The sequence below is a fragment of the Rhipicephalus microplus genome, unplaced genomic scaffold (genome assembly GCF_043290135.1).
Source record: "Rhipicephalus microplus isolate Deutch F79 unplaced genomic scaffold, USDA_Rmic scaffold_24, whole genome shotgun sequence".
NCBI classification, from domain to species: domain Eukaryota; kingdom Metazoa; phylum Arthropoda; class Arachnida; order Ixodida; family Ixodidae; genus Rhipicephalus; species Rhipicephalus microplus.
In genome coordinates, this window is record NW_027464597.1 from 1,403,722 (window position 1) to 1,420,682 (window position 16,961).

At 45.3% G+C, this 16,961-nt stretch overlaps 1 protein-coding gene across 5 annotated transcripts in view; it reads left to right on the forward strand.

The window, feature by feature from the left end:
• LOC142786438 (ELAV-like protein 2) overlaps nt 1–16,961 on the forward strand; it is a 194,954-nt gene that overhangs the window by 144,001 nt on the left and 33,992 nt on the right. For 2 of the 5 annotated variants that reach the window (XM_075884113.1, XM_075884116.1), the window contains exons 3-4: nt 5,864–5,887; nt 10,948–11,051. In XM_075884113.1, coding sequence (XP_075740228.1) covers nt 5,864–5,887; nt 10,948–11,051 — 128 coding nt within the window. The remainder of the gene's footprint in view (nt 1–5,863; nt 5,888–10,947; nt 11,052–16,961) is intronic. The other 3 variants (XM_075884115.1, XM_075884117.1, XM_075884114.1) reach the window with 2 other exon arrangements.

Sequence of the window (16,961 nt, forward strand, 5' to 3'; positions counted from 1 at the left end):
AGACAGACAGACAGACAGACAGACAGACAGACAGACAGACAGACAGACAGACAGACAGACAGACAGACAGACAGACAGACAGACAGACAGACAGACAGACGGGCAGACAGACAGACAGACAGACAGACAAAGACGAACAGACAGACAGACAGACAAAGACGAACAGACAGCCCCACCCCAGTTATCATAATTCGCTCCGCTGATATGCTGTTATTTTAAGGGGCGAAGCTCCTAATAGCCTAACCTTGTCACTAGTCACGTGTAACCGAGAGGAGACGAGAAAGAAAAATGGATGACCATTTCATGTCTCATTTCCTAGATGACGTTACTCTTCCGCTACTCTCCGATTGGCTGCTGCACGCGCTTTGCCTGAGTGCGCTAACGAGTACCCCCCTCAGTCTACTGGATAGTCGCCGCACGTGGCTGATCGTTAATTGGGCATGGACGAAGCAGAGCGTGGGCGCATTGAAGAAGCTTGAGCACGGTTTCCGTAGCTCGCGTCTCATCGGACAACCCGCGCGCCATTTGCATTGTCTAATGTGATCGGACGCATGGATGCATCATGCACGGACAGACGGACACACGCACAGACGGATAGAAGGACGGATGAATGAATGGACGCTTCGTCCCACCCATAATCATTATCTCTGTGGATATGCTGTGATTTCTTACTTCGCTAATAATGAACAAACTAGCCTGATTGTGTGCCCTGCCCGAAAATATCCCGACTTTTCCTGAGAGCGCCTGTACTGAAATGAAAAGAATTAGCGAGAGCGGGACATCTTCTGTCCAGCGGCAATAATCACCGTCTGTATCATGTTTTATGTTCTGTTTACACGCGTTATAGCAGCGAGCCAGGTATTTCCAAATCACGAATCCCCTGCACGTTTTCAGCACGACAAAGCATTTGTGTTGTGAAAGTGGATAGAGCAGAGTTTGCGACAGAGCGAGCGCAAGCCAGCCGGAAGTCAAACACTAACACAAGCGCAGCTACGCGGCATTGGAACTCCGGCCTCCTCACGGAAGCACACACAAACTCCAGTCTCTACAAAAAAGTGTGGACCTAATTGTATTGCAGCCTCAAGCTGGCAGATTGGCGAGTGTTGCCTCTGCTTACTCAGCAAGACTGTCGGTGACACCGTTTTGGTCGGCCTTGCGCTGATGACTCGCGAAAATTGCGGCCTCTGCAGCCCCACCGTGGAGTTGAGACTGAATCAGCAGAATAGTTACGTTAGTGGCGGGGGCGTTTCGGCTGATCCTCGTGAAAAAGTGGCTGTGCCGCCAAAAAATAGAAAAAAACTCGCACTGAGCGGCGTAAGGCTTGAAACAGCAAAACCGGATTACTTTGTAGACTAATATGGTTGCTTCAATGTTTTCCCTATGCTTTAGCTAAGTGATGCAGGTTATTCCTAGGATTACTCGAGGTTGCTGCTAGTCCTTAGCTGGGCGATGATGGGTAGCTTCTGCGTTCATTCTTAGCGCAGGTAGGTTTGAGTTAAACCGCGGACGGTCACATATGTACGACATGGATGTCTAATTTCGAGAGAGAGAAAAATGGTGCTGAAAACAAGCGATCACACCTCTTATTATAAATATGCGGGCGCGACGTCATCGGCGTAGACCCCCATCGCTTTAGGGCCTTCCAGAAGCCGCCATTGATTTTCCTGTTACGTTCCACACTCCCCTCGTTGTAGGCACTACTCGGTGCTAATTGCTGCCTCCTTAAATTTTAGCGATCCTGATAAGGTAATGATATTTACCCAATTTTGATGATGGTGGCAGTTTTCTGATAGACCGCGTCACTTACTCGTTTTTTGTTAAGTGTCACAAATAACGGCTACTTTGAACAGCCTCGCTGTTCAAGTTTCCTATCACCACCCCAGCCTCCACACACACACGCACACACACACACACACACACACACACACACACACACACACACACACACACACACACACACACACACACACACACACACACACACACACCGTGCAATACATTTGCAGTACGCTTGAACTTTGACCTAATGGGCACAACGAGATAGTTTAATCCTCATTGCCATGTCAATTGCTAGCCTAGCTTTGCTGCTCGGCGTGCACAATGTCACAAGGAAAGGAATGCCTATGTGAATTACGTATGGCTGTTTCAGACTATCATGTAATGCCTACTGCGAGTGCAGTTGTGAGGTGCCCTAATGTATACTGTTGCATTTCGGGGAAATTATTTGGAATTGCGTGGCTCACGATAACGTGTCTTAGATTCTAAATTTCGTTTTCAACCACATTGCTTATTCAACGGTTTATGATCACAAACCCTTATTTCTCTCCTACATTCAATCTTGTTTGAAGAAAAATATTTAACGACATTCGCACGTATTCCACTTTTACTAAACATTTTAATTGACTTTACTTCACTGAGTTTACGTGTACTGTGCAATTTACTGTTGCTTTTTTGCTTGCCTGATAAGTACCCTGGGCGCATTAATATAGGTGGTATGGCACATTACATCTCCGCAATAGAGAACATGCCGCTCCTGCTGTAGAATAAAACATGTATGGTGATGCGTCCCAAAGTCATGATTATAAGAAGCGCCGTTGCGGAATGCTCCGGAAAGTCCGACCATACCGTGTTCTTTAACATGCCCTGGCATCGCTTCGTACACGGGCCTTCCATCGAAATGCGGCTGCCGCTGCCGGCAACGAACCCACGACCTCCGGGTAAGCAGCCGAGTGCCATAACCACTGCTCCACCGCGGTTGGTTCTACCTATGACGTGGTAACTCTTGCTGTGGCTGGCATGGCTTGCTAAGGCTTGGGACTCTTGCTATGGCATGTTAAAGTACGAATACACGAGACACTGCGACAGAACGTTTTTTTTTTCTTTGTGATTTTAGCCCACTTGATGATTCGGTACTGAGATCACACAACATAACGTATCCATTCTGCACTGCGAGACTTTTGCCCATGCCTGGTGAATTACAGAACACTTATAATACTTGGCCGCCTAACCCGTTGGTACCCCTAGCTCTTGCATATTTAGTTGTAGGCGGTTCTTGACGAAAGAGTAAAAGTCACCTAATTTTCGTCTGCCTAATTACTGACATGGCGTAGTTCCTCGTAGGGTGGGGGGGGGGGAGGGGAACAGTGGATTAAAAGAATAGACGGAGCACTCGGTGGACACGAGCGAAGAAAAAAGAGAGAAGAAATATAGGAAAGATGGGGCACACGGTCGAAGGAGTCCGAGGAGAGGGCTCTGCTAGGCGAGAGCTTCACTGGCGTCGGAGATTGCGGGCGACGCAACCGTTCATCATGAAATCGGCCAAGCGAGGCCTTGCATTAGATATATTTCAGTGGTTGGGATAAAAGGATGTTCGGCACCCAAGCTGTTGCATCCTTTGTGCTCTTGTCGCCATCTTCTATTCGCAAACCACACGCAAGAGGTGTACAAAAAAAATGGCAGCATATCCACGGAGTGAATGATGGAGAGTGGGGCGAAGCATTCGTCCGTCTATGCGTCCGTCTGTGTGACCGTCCATGCGTCTGTTTGTGCGCCCGTCTCTGCGTTTTTTCATGCATCCGCCCCTGCGTCTGTTCATGCGTCCATCCATGCATCTGTTTGTGTGTCCGTTCGTTCATCTATTCAACACTCCAAGTCCCACCATCTCGCATCTTTTTATCATATATTCCCCATATAGAAGCACCGCCATCCAGCGGACATTCCAAGGACTAAACGAGAGGTGGCACACGCACACTTTCTTACGGCCTGCGCTTTGGGTCCACTTCCCACCTTTAACCACCTCGAGTTCATGGTATATTCTAGTTCACTGTATTCATGGCACTGCGACCAAACGCTCGCTAAACCTTTCGAAAACCAAGGAGGTTACGCCCAGCGAGTATAACGTAGCAAGCTTTCCCTGTCAGATAGGGCTCAATTTACATGCCAATGGCTGCTAATGAGAAATGAGAGACAGGAGAATTCGGCTTTTACTTTCTTACGGCTTGCGCTTCGTATCTACTTCTCATTTTTAACCACCTTGAGTTCATTCATGGTATATACAAGTTCATTGTATTCATGGCACTGCGGCTCAACGCTCGCTAAACCTTTCTAAAGCTAAGGAGGTTACACCCAGCGAGTATAATGTAGCATCCCTTTCTTGTCTGATAGTGCTCAATGTACATGCCAATGGCTGCTAATGGGGATCGCAGCGTGCGCGTTGACTAAAAGCCGAATGCTCATGTCTCTCATTCCCCATTAACAGCAATTGGCATGTACATTGAGCACTATTTTTTATTGTTAAACAACGCACAGAAGAAATCTCTCACTGGCACCACCTTGGAGGTCAAGTGTTATACCTATTTCGGGTATGTGCCACTGGTGGTTCCATACGAGGGACGCCCAAGCCACGCCATAAGAAGCTTCGCCCCTAAAAAAAAAAAAAAAACGCGCGGTAAGCTGAATGCTTGAAGCGTCACTACTAAAGATCACTTTGTTTGTACGTCTCTTGCATTGTTCTCCTTTGCAGCCGGAGTGCAACAGAGCACAAGAGCTTACGGTCCCCACGCTTTGGGGAGCCCCGTACGAAATCCTTAATATTACGAAGCTTCTGCAATTTTTTGGGCAACTTTCTTAAATTGCACTCCAAATGGCCACGTGTATCCCTTGCATCGGCCTGTATTTAGGTGTATTCACTTGCGTTGAGGTGTAGTAAATATGTTTAAGTAATTCATGTTAACAAACAACGCTAATTACCTCGAATTTTCCATTATAAAGCTCATTAGGATTTAAATAGACTGGAGGCTGACGTGTGGCGTCGCAGGGTAGTTTCTGTATTAGTAAACTAACCGCAATTGTGTCTGCTGTCGGACACTACAAAAAAATATTTCAATTTATGGAGATCCTGTCTGCCAGCCTGAGAATAGAGTTCGCTCGCTTAATCGCAGTGATAACGCCGTTTAAATGCTTAATATTTCATTTTTGAGCGCCGCTCCCCTGTTTAATATTCATGCGTTTCTTCACGTCTATGAATGAGCTTGCGCGCCGCAATAAATGCATCCCCATTTTTCCCTAATGAGCGTGTGCGAAGCGTATCTGCATGAAAGGGTTAATTCATGCAAGCAAAGAATCGCTGCTGTCTGTATGTTTTGCTTTTAGTTTTTTGAATGGTTACATTTTCTTGTTTTATTTTCTCCTGCTTTATTTCGTGCATTGCTGAAGTGTACAGTAAGTTATTGTGAGTGTAATTTTTACTTTCTAATTCATTACGTTGTCTTCTTTTTTTTTCTCCCAACTCCCCCACCCATTTTCCCCTCATTTCCCGTTCTGCTACTTGCCGTAACACTTAATAACCCTGTTTTTTTTTTCGGCTATGCTTTTGTTTTTTGGTTTTTTGACGCTCCGCACACCTCACTTTAATATTTATGACACACCTAATTTTTTCCCGCATGCCGTTCTAACGCACTTCTCGTCGCTTCACTAAAACACTCGAATAATTCATTGCCCCTTTTCCGTGCTTTTTTTTTTCTTGCGCCTTCCACGCTTCCCTTCTAACGTATCTTCTCTTCCCACGTACTGCACGTTCTCGATTTCGAACGAATTCACTTCATCGCCGATCGCACGAACTAACTTTGGCTACATTCTGCCACGCTCTTTACTGCTCACTCACTTTCACTAACGCGCACCTCGGTCCCCCTCTTTCCTCTGCCTTATTTTTTAAATCTCACTCGCCTCCTCTACATTAACCTTTCTTCAACGCTTCTTTGACTTAACCGAACGCTGCCTCTCCCAACCTGCCCCTTTAACCCGGATCTGAAAAACCCGCTCCCGATTTGGTGAATCGCTTCTGCCTTGGTTCCGGTATCTCTAGAAGAAGGCACCTCACCACCGATCCGTATGTAGTCATTTTCTTTCGTTTGTTTCGAACCCACTGCTTTTGTTGTTTTGGTTGAGTTTCACAACGTAGCTGTTGTTCTGTTGACCTTGTTTTGTTACAGCACCACCTGCTACTATTTCGCTGTTGTTTCTCCAAGTGGCTCTGTGTGGCGTTGATGTACACCTATAGTCTTGCCGTTTTTGTCATGTGGTACAACATATTGGTTGCTATACGTAAAATTCTTGAAGAAGAAATGTTTTGAGAAGTGATCTGGAAGTCTTCAAGGCAGCCATGCAGCAACACAAGGTGTGTGTGCAGCCTTGAAGAAGCGAACACCTCTCATCAGAACCTTGTCTCTTGTGGCACTCCTTCTTAAAGGATTTCTCATGTATACACACATCGTTTTCATTCTGTTGAACTTCGTAGCATATAAGCCACATCGTCAGTTTCCACGTATTGATTTGTTTTCCTATTGCAGTCCTGAACAAACAGGCTGGCGGAAATTTATAGCTTATTTTTTTTCAACATTTGTTGTTTAGGACTATCTTTACAGATTATTTTTCATTACCTTTCTCTGAGTCAGTGATTGATTCCTATTTCTTCCACAAGTACACAACCAGCGCTTCTTTAGTAAATACACACCGTATTAAATGGTGTAGTTAATGTAATTTCAAAAATAATGACCACGTCAATACGTATTTTTTCTACATGCTTTGATGTACTAGACGGTGACCTTGTCATCGTCGTGAAAACAAGTTACAATGGACAAAGCTGTGCATTCAAGTAGCAAATATTTAGGTTCAGAATGTGTGTGCAACATCCCTAGAGTTATTTTCAGTTTACGCTACGGTTAGATAAGCTACGCATAAAAATACTTACTTGACTTTTTTATTAATGGCACGGGGACGAAACCTGCATACAGTCTTTGAGTCCATCTTGTCTAACACCGGTGCAAGTTGTCCAAAAACAGCAATAAAAATGAGATATTTAGAAGCTATTGATTTTGTTAGGCTAACAGTTGTGTGTTATAAGCGGTATATTAAGATATGTCTTAACCTAAAATTAGTGTTACATTTTGTAGAAATTAGCATAAACAGAAATTACGTCTTAGAACCACACAGGAAGGTACTCGCTAGGCTATTAGATGCGAATGTGAAAATCACAAGTATACCAAAAGTGTACCCATACAACTTCAACACGCACAGTTTACACACACTGTATCAAGATATGCTCGTGTTCATCCGGTATACCTAAGTTTACCGAAGAACCACTGCCAGTGCCACTTTCAGACCCATAGGTCTTGCATTTGTGTCGCCTGACGCAATTTTAAAGACGATGACTTTCGACGCCAAGTTTTTGATCTGTCTGTACATTTGTCTGTCCGCTGTAACCATACCTCTAACGGCCCCAAACGGCTCACCCCATCCACAGCGCCCACCAATATTGAAGTCTCAGCGTTCATACTTGTGCGATTGTAAATTAAAAAGCAATTACTGAGCATTTTTGAGGCACCATAACAACACGTCGATGTTTTGTACATGTGCTTTTATATTAGAGAGGGCACTCATAAGTGTATTCTAAGGACCGTAGCGTTTATCACGCTGCGCTCACAGTGCAACGCGATGCCCAAAAAGGCAAGTGTTTCCAGCGCTTTGCTAAAAGGACACGGTGTTGTGGCACCTGCCCGTTTCGTTGCGTTCTACAACTTATCACCTCCGAGACAGGCGCGCATCTTTGTCCTTGGGCGCGCACGCTCCCCTTGGTTTTTGATGATTGATTTGTGGGGTTTAACGTCCCGAAACCACCATATGATTATGAGAGACGCCGTAGTGGAGGGCTCCGGAAATTTCGACCACCTGGGGTTCTTTAACGTGCACCCAAATTTGAGCACACGGGCCTACAACGTTTCCGCTTCCATCGGAAATGCAGCCTCCGCCGCGAGGATTCGATCCCACGACCTGCGGCTCAGCAGCCGAGTACCTTAGCCACTAGACCAACGTGGCGGGGCGTTTGGTTTTTGAAGATAACTGCCAGATAGCGGTCCTCTCTGATGTTTCTCGATGCACTTATTCGCCTTTTTTTATTAATGTTTACTCTTGAAATATGTAAATTTCTTGCAAAGCACACGTTAACGCTGCTTGGAGGTATCTGTGTTCCCATTAGAAAGTCATCGTATGAAGCTCTTTAAATAGTTACATATTTGGCAGGCCAGCACTGAGAGAGAAGTTGAGGGGTGCTCTCTCTCTCTCTCTTCGTACTAGCAGACTTTTTGTTCTTGTGTACGTAGCGTTTGTTTTATTAGTGATGAATGTTAGTTGTTTAGTTTTAGCCCCCTTCACGTGGTTGGGTCGTCGGTTTTTGAAAGGCACAGGCAATGACGGAGTAGCATTAATTTGCAAAAAAAAAGCACGATATGGATGAAACAAGCACAGTCCCATTTGAATACATTGAGTCAAGCTCACTTCTTTTAGTACAGTATTACTTCTTGGCAAGGCACGTCAAACACATTATATAGTGTACTAACAGATCTACCAGAAACAGTAGTATGTATACAATTATATTAAAAAGAAACGAAACTTGTATACAAGTGGTTTTATTTGTGAAAGAATGTGGCAATAAAGTAAATAATACAGTCGTATCCGCACATTTCTAATTAAATCAGACTTAATACTTTGAAAAACTTGCCGTATTTTTTATGGAAATTTCACTGTATAAGCCGGCTTCGTTGCATTGCTCTACAATAGGGCAAAGAAGGCGGCCAACGGGCATACACGAGATATATGTTTTATTTTTTTTTACATTTAGTTGTGGGTGCGGGTTCCTTGAAGGTGTGGCTTTTAAGGCGAAAAAAAAAATGTGGCACCCATGTAAGCATTAACTCTGAATATTCCAACGCAGCTGCACGTACGCGTCGAGTATCGGAAGGATGACTGCCTTGGGCATGATGTTGGCGTTGTATTGCAGAATCATGCTTAACGTGCTTTTCGGGAAGCTGTACGCTGCGGCGATGTCGCAATTTTCTCGATAGTGAAGCTGAGCTTAGTCGAGAGTTTCATGCCCGGGATCCGTGGTAGCACTTGTAAGCATAAGAAAGGGGTGTGCGCCACAGGTATTAGGTAAATTCTACTACTCATTGATAGTGGTCCAGTAAAAATAGAGCCAACAGTTAACAAAACGGAATGGTATGCACCACAGGAGTATTTTCGGCCTATCAGTTAAACTATATTCTACATGAACGCGTATGTGTGATAGAAATCACACAAGTTCCACTACACACAACTTTCACTAAAGAAAAGGAAGGCAATGACTAGCCCAACAAATGCCAAGTGCATTACCACAATCACACCACCGTCACGTACTGCGGGAGGGTTGATTGAGAGGTGGTGGCTACGCTACCACCCCTCATAGCATAACAAAGAGTGTTTAATAAAAAACAGTGAGACACCGCAGTGAAGCATCTCAATTGACGACTTTTTAATAAGCATGTATATAAGAGGGGTATACTCAAGGTGCAATGAAAATATACTTCCACCTCAAAGCTTACCAAAGAGTATTTATTGAAGTGTAGAGGCACAACATAACTTGAAGACTCGCGAAACGTAGAAGTTTGACAGCGTCACGAAGGCGATGCCACAAGCTTCGCGGTTAAATCGGTGCACGCGAGGCAGAGCTGGTTTAATTGTCTGCTACAGTCAAGTGTGTAGACTATCTCCAGCTTCGCGGAGAAACAGCCATATTGTTCAGTTGTACGGCAGCCATTGCGTCAACAAAGACAGTTGGAGAAGCGAACGGTAACGCCGCACGACGGCCCCAACGTCGATGAGTCGCTGGAGAAAGCTCGCGATGGCAAGCGATGGTTTGAAGTCGCTCCGCGCGCCTCCTTCAGACGACACCACTCATTCTCTCAAATGCAAGTTTCGTTCCGCGAGCAAAAGCGAACTTATTTTGAGAGAAAACCAACCTATTGGGGTGTAATGCACTGCCCGACGTTCTATATACCAAGTGCTACAGTTGTTGGAGCGCAGCTATTAGGCGGCCGTTCCTACATTTAGCGGTATCGGCGTGGTCGTAACCAGCGGAGCGAAAGAGGACGAAAGAGAGCGAGCACGGAGAGCAGTAGAGGGTGAGAGGCGGCAATAGCAAAGAGAGCGCAAGGAGGAGAGAATGACAAACAGTGGCGAGGCGGCAGGTTCCGCGGCTTTACAGTTATGCGCGCCGTCATGTGGTCGTCGATTATGCCGTGGCTGAGGTATGCGGCAAGGGCGTCCATAAATACCGTATATGTAAATGAAGTGCTGCATGATTGGAGGCCTGTCTGTGGCGGCTGTTGTGGAACGCGTCCACGCGCTGCCTGCCGTGGTCTCTCGGTTAGTGAGGCAGTCGCCCCTCAACATATTGCGAAACGAAAACACCTACAGAGCAAATGTTTTTAGGCTGTATTGTAGTCGTCGGCGCTTGGTTCGATGTGGCTCGTGATATTTCCTATGTCTGAATGGTAAAGAAGTGTCGCCTTTGAGAATTGCTCGATATCAAGAACAATTTGGTTTACAGGAGTTTGATACAGATGGGTTTCAAGGAACGACGTATATAAATTAGATATTTTGGGAGTGTTCCCGCGCACAACTCAAAATTTTTACGTATATCACGTGCTTTACTTGCGTTATCACCGGGGTTCCGCTCTTTTCCCTGTCAAGGAACGTCTCTGGGCTATCAGTGTGGCATGTGTTTATGGCAGAAAATAGGCGAAAACCAATTAAAAAAAAAAAGGGGGAACAAAGACCAATGACGATCATGGTTTTGTGGTGAAAATACTGCCCGCATACTCTTTTTGTCTTGTTTCGTGCTTCATAACATGCAAGAAAACATAGATTGAATTACTTACTGTATTAACTTTTAAGATGCTCATTCCATAGAGGTTTTGGGGGGCTAAAATTTAAAATAAAGATATATGACCCTGTGTTTTTTTATGTTTGCGGTAGTCACTTGTCGTGGCGCTGACTTACCTCGCGCCTCTTCTCGTGTCCAGTCTGTGTTTTGGCCTCACGTGGCTCATGCATCTCTTTTGTGCGCCCTCACAGGTCAAAGCTTAGGCTATGGCTTCGTGAACTACGTCCGGCCCGAGGATGCCGAGAAAGCAATCAACACGCTGAATGGACTGCGATTACAGAACAAGACCATAAAGGTGAGCTATGCTGTGCTCTCCTTTGCATGACCGAGGGCTATATAGCTGGTCTCATGAGTGCCTTTTACAAGCACTTTGAATTCAATTTGATGGAAGGATCACTGATTTTGGGGAACGTATCCATCTGGAGGGCTGCTTGGTTTGCTATAACTGGCCTCCAGAGAGAGTGCAGGAAAAAAAAAGTTGCTGACATTACAGATAATTAGTAAATGTCCAGCGACATAGTTTTCAGCTTAAAAAGTAAGTGAAGAGATGAGGAGCTTTTTTGTCACCGTATTCATATAAACGATATGTACGACCTAAATATAAACACTTATCCCCGTATTCACAAACGCCCCTCGACTCGATTTCCACCCTTCACTTGACAGAGTTGAGCACTGCGCCACCGCTCGGCTGAAAATGACGCTGCGCAACTCAAGAATCGCAGCAGATTATCACTAATATGCAGTGAGTTGCCTTGCCTAGAGACGGCACTCCCATGGGCTTTCTAAACTGAAGGTGAAGCGTTGAGTGAAGGAACATTCTAGAATACGGGGGTTAGCCTTTGGTTAGAGCAAGATTACAGACTATTCAGAAGCGAAAGTTTTTAAATGTACGATATTTGTCAGCTACGTTGCACCACAAAGGTCAGGAATAACAGAAAATGTCGCTTATCAAGTAATGATCGTAGTTAATATTAAGCTAGTCTTCTTGGCTATTTATGCAAAATTCTAACATTTCTGCAGTCGTTAGAGGTGAAAAGCAGATAAAATTGTAGATACGATACTTGAACGATCGGAGATCGCCTAACACTCAATTTTTGCCTTCACTAACCTTTTGTGTCACTCGAGAATACGATTCCTTGAAAGTGCCTCGCCTGCACATGATTGCTTAGCCACGTCGCGCGTTAAACTGGGGGCTTTCCGGAGTTTAATTACGCAGAACTTCGTGTTTAGTCTTCGTTCACAATCAAAATTCTACTTATTTAAAGCGGCAACAAACCGAACAATGTGCTTCTATGTACGGCTAACAATTGATGATAATGACTAATGCGGTAATAACACTGTGTAAAGTAAACAATAACTACTGCGCAGAATGACAGGCTTTTCAGGAGAGGTGCGTCTATTTTCATTCACGCATACGCTATAAGCATTGAAAGATTCAGAACATTGTTTTCTTTGTTTGTGACTGCCATACTAAAAAGAGAAAAAAAAGCTGCTGTTTTTATGACACCTGGTATGTGTTCTTACCTGACTACCTTGGCTACGTTTCCACGCGAGCTGATTAGTTGGCAGGCCTGTGCTTATAGGGTGCAGTCACCGCTGCAGTTCATTCGTGGCGCTGAATCACGTGGACCTTCGCGCAAACGTTCTAAAGATTGTGTGAATAAATGATGTGTCGTCTCTTGGGAGCCAGGAAGTGGCAGACAAGTTAAGAAAAGTAGCAATTATCGGAAAATATACGTCACCACCGGCTCATCATACAGTTAAATGTTTTCTTGTGGTGCATCACGATAAAGTCATAAAACATCAAACGCCCTACCGCTTTTTTATATGGATCTACCGTAGCACTGTTAATTTAAGCGTAGACTGCAAACGGCACGGCTGCAGCCCATTATGGTGGTACCAAGTCTTCTGTAAAGTGGTCTCAAAACGTGCCATGAAGAGCGCGCTGTTTCGTATCTGTATTGCGAAATTCGCGGTACCCACTTTTTTTCTTTTGACGGCCTCTTCGTGGCTGTCGCGCACCGATACGAACGGAAGACGCCGCAGACCCCGGTTGGACTGAACGCTGTAGTTTCGATAAAAGACGTCCTTGGGCAGCAACTCGCAGAACGCCCAATTCTTGAGAGACGGGGACACCGACAGTCTTGCACGCCGCCGTTAGACCTACCCCCTCTCTTTTATATGTGAGGACGGCGATGCTGGAGCACATTTGGTTCACGAAGTGCGCGGACCAATGGCGAACGGGAAACCGCCCGGCTTAATACCTAATGAGCCGCCCCGCAGGCATGAAAGAGAGCAAAACAAAAGGATGAGACGTTCGCTGGCCGAGACAAAAGGACTCGCCGACAACCGAGGATCGAGTGCGACAGATTCTCAGTTCGCAAGGTTTCTTTCTTTCTTTCTTTCTTTCTTTCTTTCTTTCTTTCTTTCTTTCTTTCTTTCTTTCTTTCTTTCTTTCTTTCTTTGCGTGCCCAGCCTGTCCATATCGCCGTCTTCTATTCGTACTCTTATATTTCTTCGTTCTCTACACAACTCTGCAACATTCGTCCTTTCCAGCCGTCTCTGACGAAACTCTATTCTTTTTTTCCGCGCCATTACTCCGCCTGCCGTAGAAATCCGCGGCTTTGGTTGGCGGCGCACGCCATTTGTCAACGGGAGTTCGCGTGATGAGACGCGACTGTTTCTCGCTATGCGCTAATTTTTTTCTTATATCACTCTCTCGGTTTTTTTTAACCTTCTTTGTATTGCGTATGTACAGTAATATTCAAGTTCCCCATTACAGTCATGCTTAGTTTGCCTTTCCTGTTTACTCGTTTCCTTGCTTTCCCTGTTAGGGATGAGTAATCGGTCTCATGACTGTAAAGTAGCCCATGTCATGGACCTCTGAACTGGATGAATATTATTGTAATGAGAACTATGCGGACAGTCTCAGCGTGTCACTGCCGTCGCCATCATGTACCGTATAAAGTTCCAATTGGTCATATTACCGTGATCCTGAATATACTGACTTCATCACGTGGAGTGGAGTACTGATTGCCAAGCTTAATTCGTAATAAACAGTTTTCGTATGGTTTCCGCACCAGCTTTGCGCACACAGGTACCAGCCAATATCAACGGGCGTCCGCAGAGCTGTTGTAGGTGCCCAATTAAAGCTATCTAATAACTGTGGTGCGTTACCTACAGCGGTACGCATTTTGTGGGAATACCGTGATTCCAGAGAATAAAACACTTTGTTTTCACAGTGCAATGTGCTTAGTTTTCTAAATACCTCAGGTCCTGGTGAACGCTCTTGATACTTCATATGTATTTTACAGCTAGGCCAAGCCTAAACGCGCGCCCCGCCGCGGCGGTCTAGTGGCTAAGGTACTAGGCTGCTGACCCGCAGGTCGCGGGTTCAAATCCCAGCTGCGGCGGCTGCATTTCCGATGGAGGCGGAAATTATGTAGGCCTGTGTGCTCAGATTCGGGTGCACGTTAAAGAACCCCAGGTGGTCTAAATTCTCGGAGCCCTCCACTACGGCGTCTCTCATAATCAAATGGTGGTTTTGGGACGTTAAACCCCACATATCTATCTAAACTTAAACGCGCCTTTTATTGCCATGGCAATTATAGGGAAACTCCGCTGGATTTTCCCACTGGCGTCGATGTCGATTGATTGATTGATTTGTTGCAGTTGCTGGTCGGACAAATGTCACTGCAAGAGCTACACGGTCTTCATTTGTAAAAAGGGCACTTTTTTCAGACACAGTGAAGTAACAACCATGAAACTTATTCGCGTGCATCTGTGAGTTCATTTGTGCGTGGGAAATGCGGGGCACGTTTCGATCTGCTCCCCATTCTGCGCGTGACCTTCCAATTCGTTGCTATCGCGTTCATTGCTTCACATTTTCAGCAAAGCTGTGACTTCTTTTTCGTTTTCCTTAAATATTTTCCTAATTGATAGCTTCTGAACTGACCTAGATCACATTCGTAACATCTGACTCACCAGCATGCATCACCACCATATGTTGCTTTTGTTGTTTGCGCTTTATGTCACCTGCTTTCTTCGGCCTTTGTGACCCCGCTCGCCCTCTATTCACTGAGTAGTTTCTACACCACCTAGATATATCCTGGTACAGCAACCTGTATTTTAATGAAGTACCGATATTTTGCTGCAAGGATGAAGTAATAGTTGCGATAGCAGTAAATTGCAATGTTATGCAATGTACGGCTAGACGCTGACTTCAGCAGCAAAGTAACGTTCGTGCTTTCTGGGTATTCAACGCTATGTTTCCTATAAGAACACAACACGTGCAAAGGTATACGTTATCTGGGTTGATCCCCTCTAAGTATCCACTGCGTGCGACCATGCCGAGTCGCTCAAGGCACGCGTCTGCTTCCGAAAGCTCGTAGCACCCCCCCCCCCCCCGGTTCACCGGTTCAGCTGTTATCTGCATGCGACTATGCGACTTTTGCTTTATGAAAAGCAGCTATAGTACCTTCCTAGCATTTATCGGCGGCAGCCCACGAACCTTCTACCTTGCGGGGACACATACTACGCTCAGGTTGATTTGAAATATTTATACTTCTTACAGAACACAACGGTGACGGCAAATATGCACTATATAACTCTATCCGTAGTGTTGACGCAGTCTTCTCTCCCATTTCTCATATTTTTTTTTGTATTACAGCCTTTCTTTACTTAATATTCAGTTACATAGCAAACTCTATGGTGACTAGACAAAGTCACTGAACCGGAGTCGCAGACTTCTCTTAGTCTCAGTCGTTGTTTTCGGTTGCTTGGCGTCGCTTTACTCCAGCGTTTTGTTCGTCGGCTCTTGGAAACATTTCACGCTTCATTAGGCCACTTTTCTTTCCCGCCATTTTCGATCACTTGAGTGTTCTATTTTGTTGATTGGATGTCGTTTATCCAGCTGTCCATTGCCGGCGTTCGACCGTTTGTATTTTTTTGTTTGTTTGACAGCCGCGCTAATGACATCAAGTGTGCTTGAGTACAGCGGTTGGTTCAGTTTCCGTGTATTTCAGAAATTCGAGAAAAAACAAAAGAAAAGATGAAACAATAGGGTGCCCCCCATATCACGCGTATAAGCGTGTCATGCGATTGCACTGACTGCCTCACGCATTTGCGTTTTTCTTCTTGCTGCGGGTGAGCCATAGAGCTACAGCAGGGAGTTTTCGAATAGCGCACGAAAACCTTGCGCGCGTAACGTTAGCGTTCGTCACTCTGTGGGATCTCGCAAGGGGCGAGCGTACGACGCATGCGCAATGCCAAGGCAAATCATTACATGCACTATTTGAAAACTCGCTAATACTACAGCCTCGCTTGTGCAGGTAAGTATAATGAAGTTAGTGCATTGTTGGCCGCGGCTTATTTTATTTTATATTGGTCCAAGTTTGCAGACGACAGATTCTCTGGCTTTTTCTCGTGCCTTTAAATTCCAACTCTTCAGAATGCCTGAAATTTGTTGACGTGGTAGTACCAGAGCTCCACCTATAGGGTTGGCCCGTCACACAAAAGAGTGGCTGGTGACGAAGCTCACAGCAGAACTTCACAACTCTCTATAAGAGGAGTCGTCTCTCTCTCTCTCTCTCTTTGGCCGTGGCTTTGTACATATAAACTATTTTTAAAGATAGGTGTAAACTTCACAGTCATTATACCCTGGAGCGTTGTGGGGAGTACACGTCTCTCTAAGAGGGAGTTTTCGTACCTTATAGCAGGTGCAATTTGTTTTCGTTTTCTTATGAGTGCGCGTGCGTTTTTTTTTTCTCTCTATCTACGCCCCCTTTTTTGCCCTTACTTCCCCGCCCCCAGCACTGGGTAGCAAACCGGATGCCAATATCTGGTTAACCTCCCGGCCTTTCGTATCTCTCTCTCTCTCTCCGTAGCAGTTATATACCAGGTTACAAGCCAGGAGCGCATTGTATAGCACATAAACCCTTTCGCATATCTTCGATAGCATAGTGATCATCCCATGCCAAACGTCCCAGCCATTTTATCGAGCACTTAAAATATCATCATCATCATTGTCGTCGTCGTCGTCATCATCATCAGCCTGACTACGCCGCTGCAGAGCAAAAGCCCCTTCGAAAATCCGCCAATCAAGGCAGTCCTATGCTGTCTTCTGCCACGTTGATGATGGTGATGAAATAACTTTATTGAATATCTGGCTAATGGAAGGCACAGGCCTCGGGCCGCCTAGATGGCC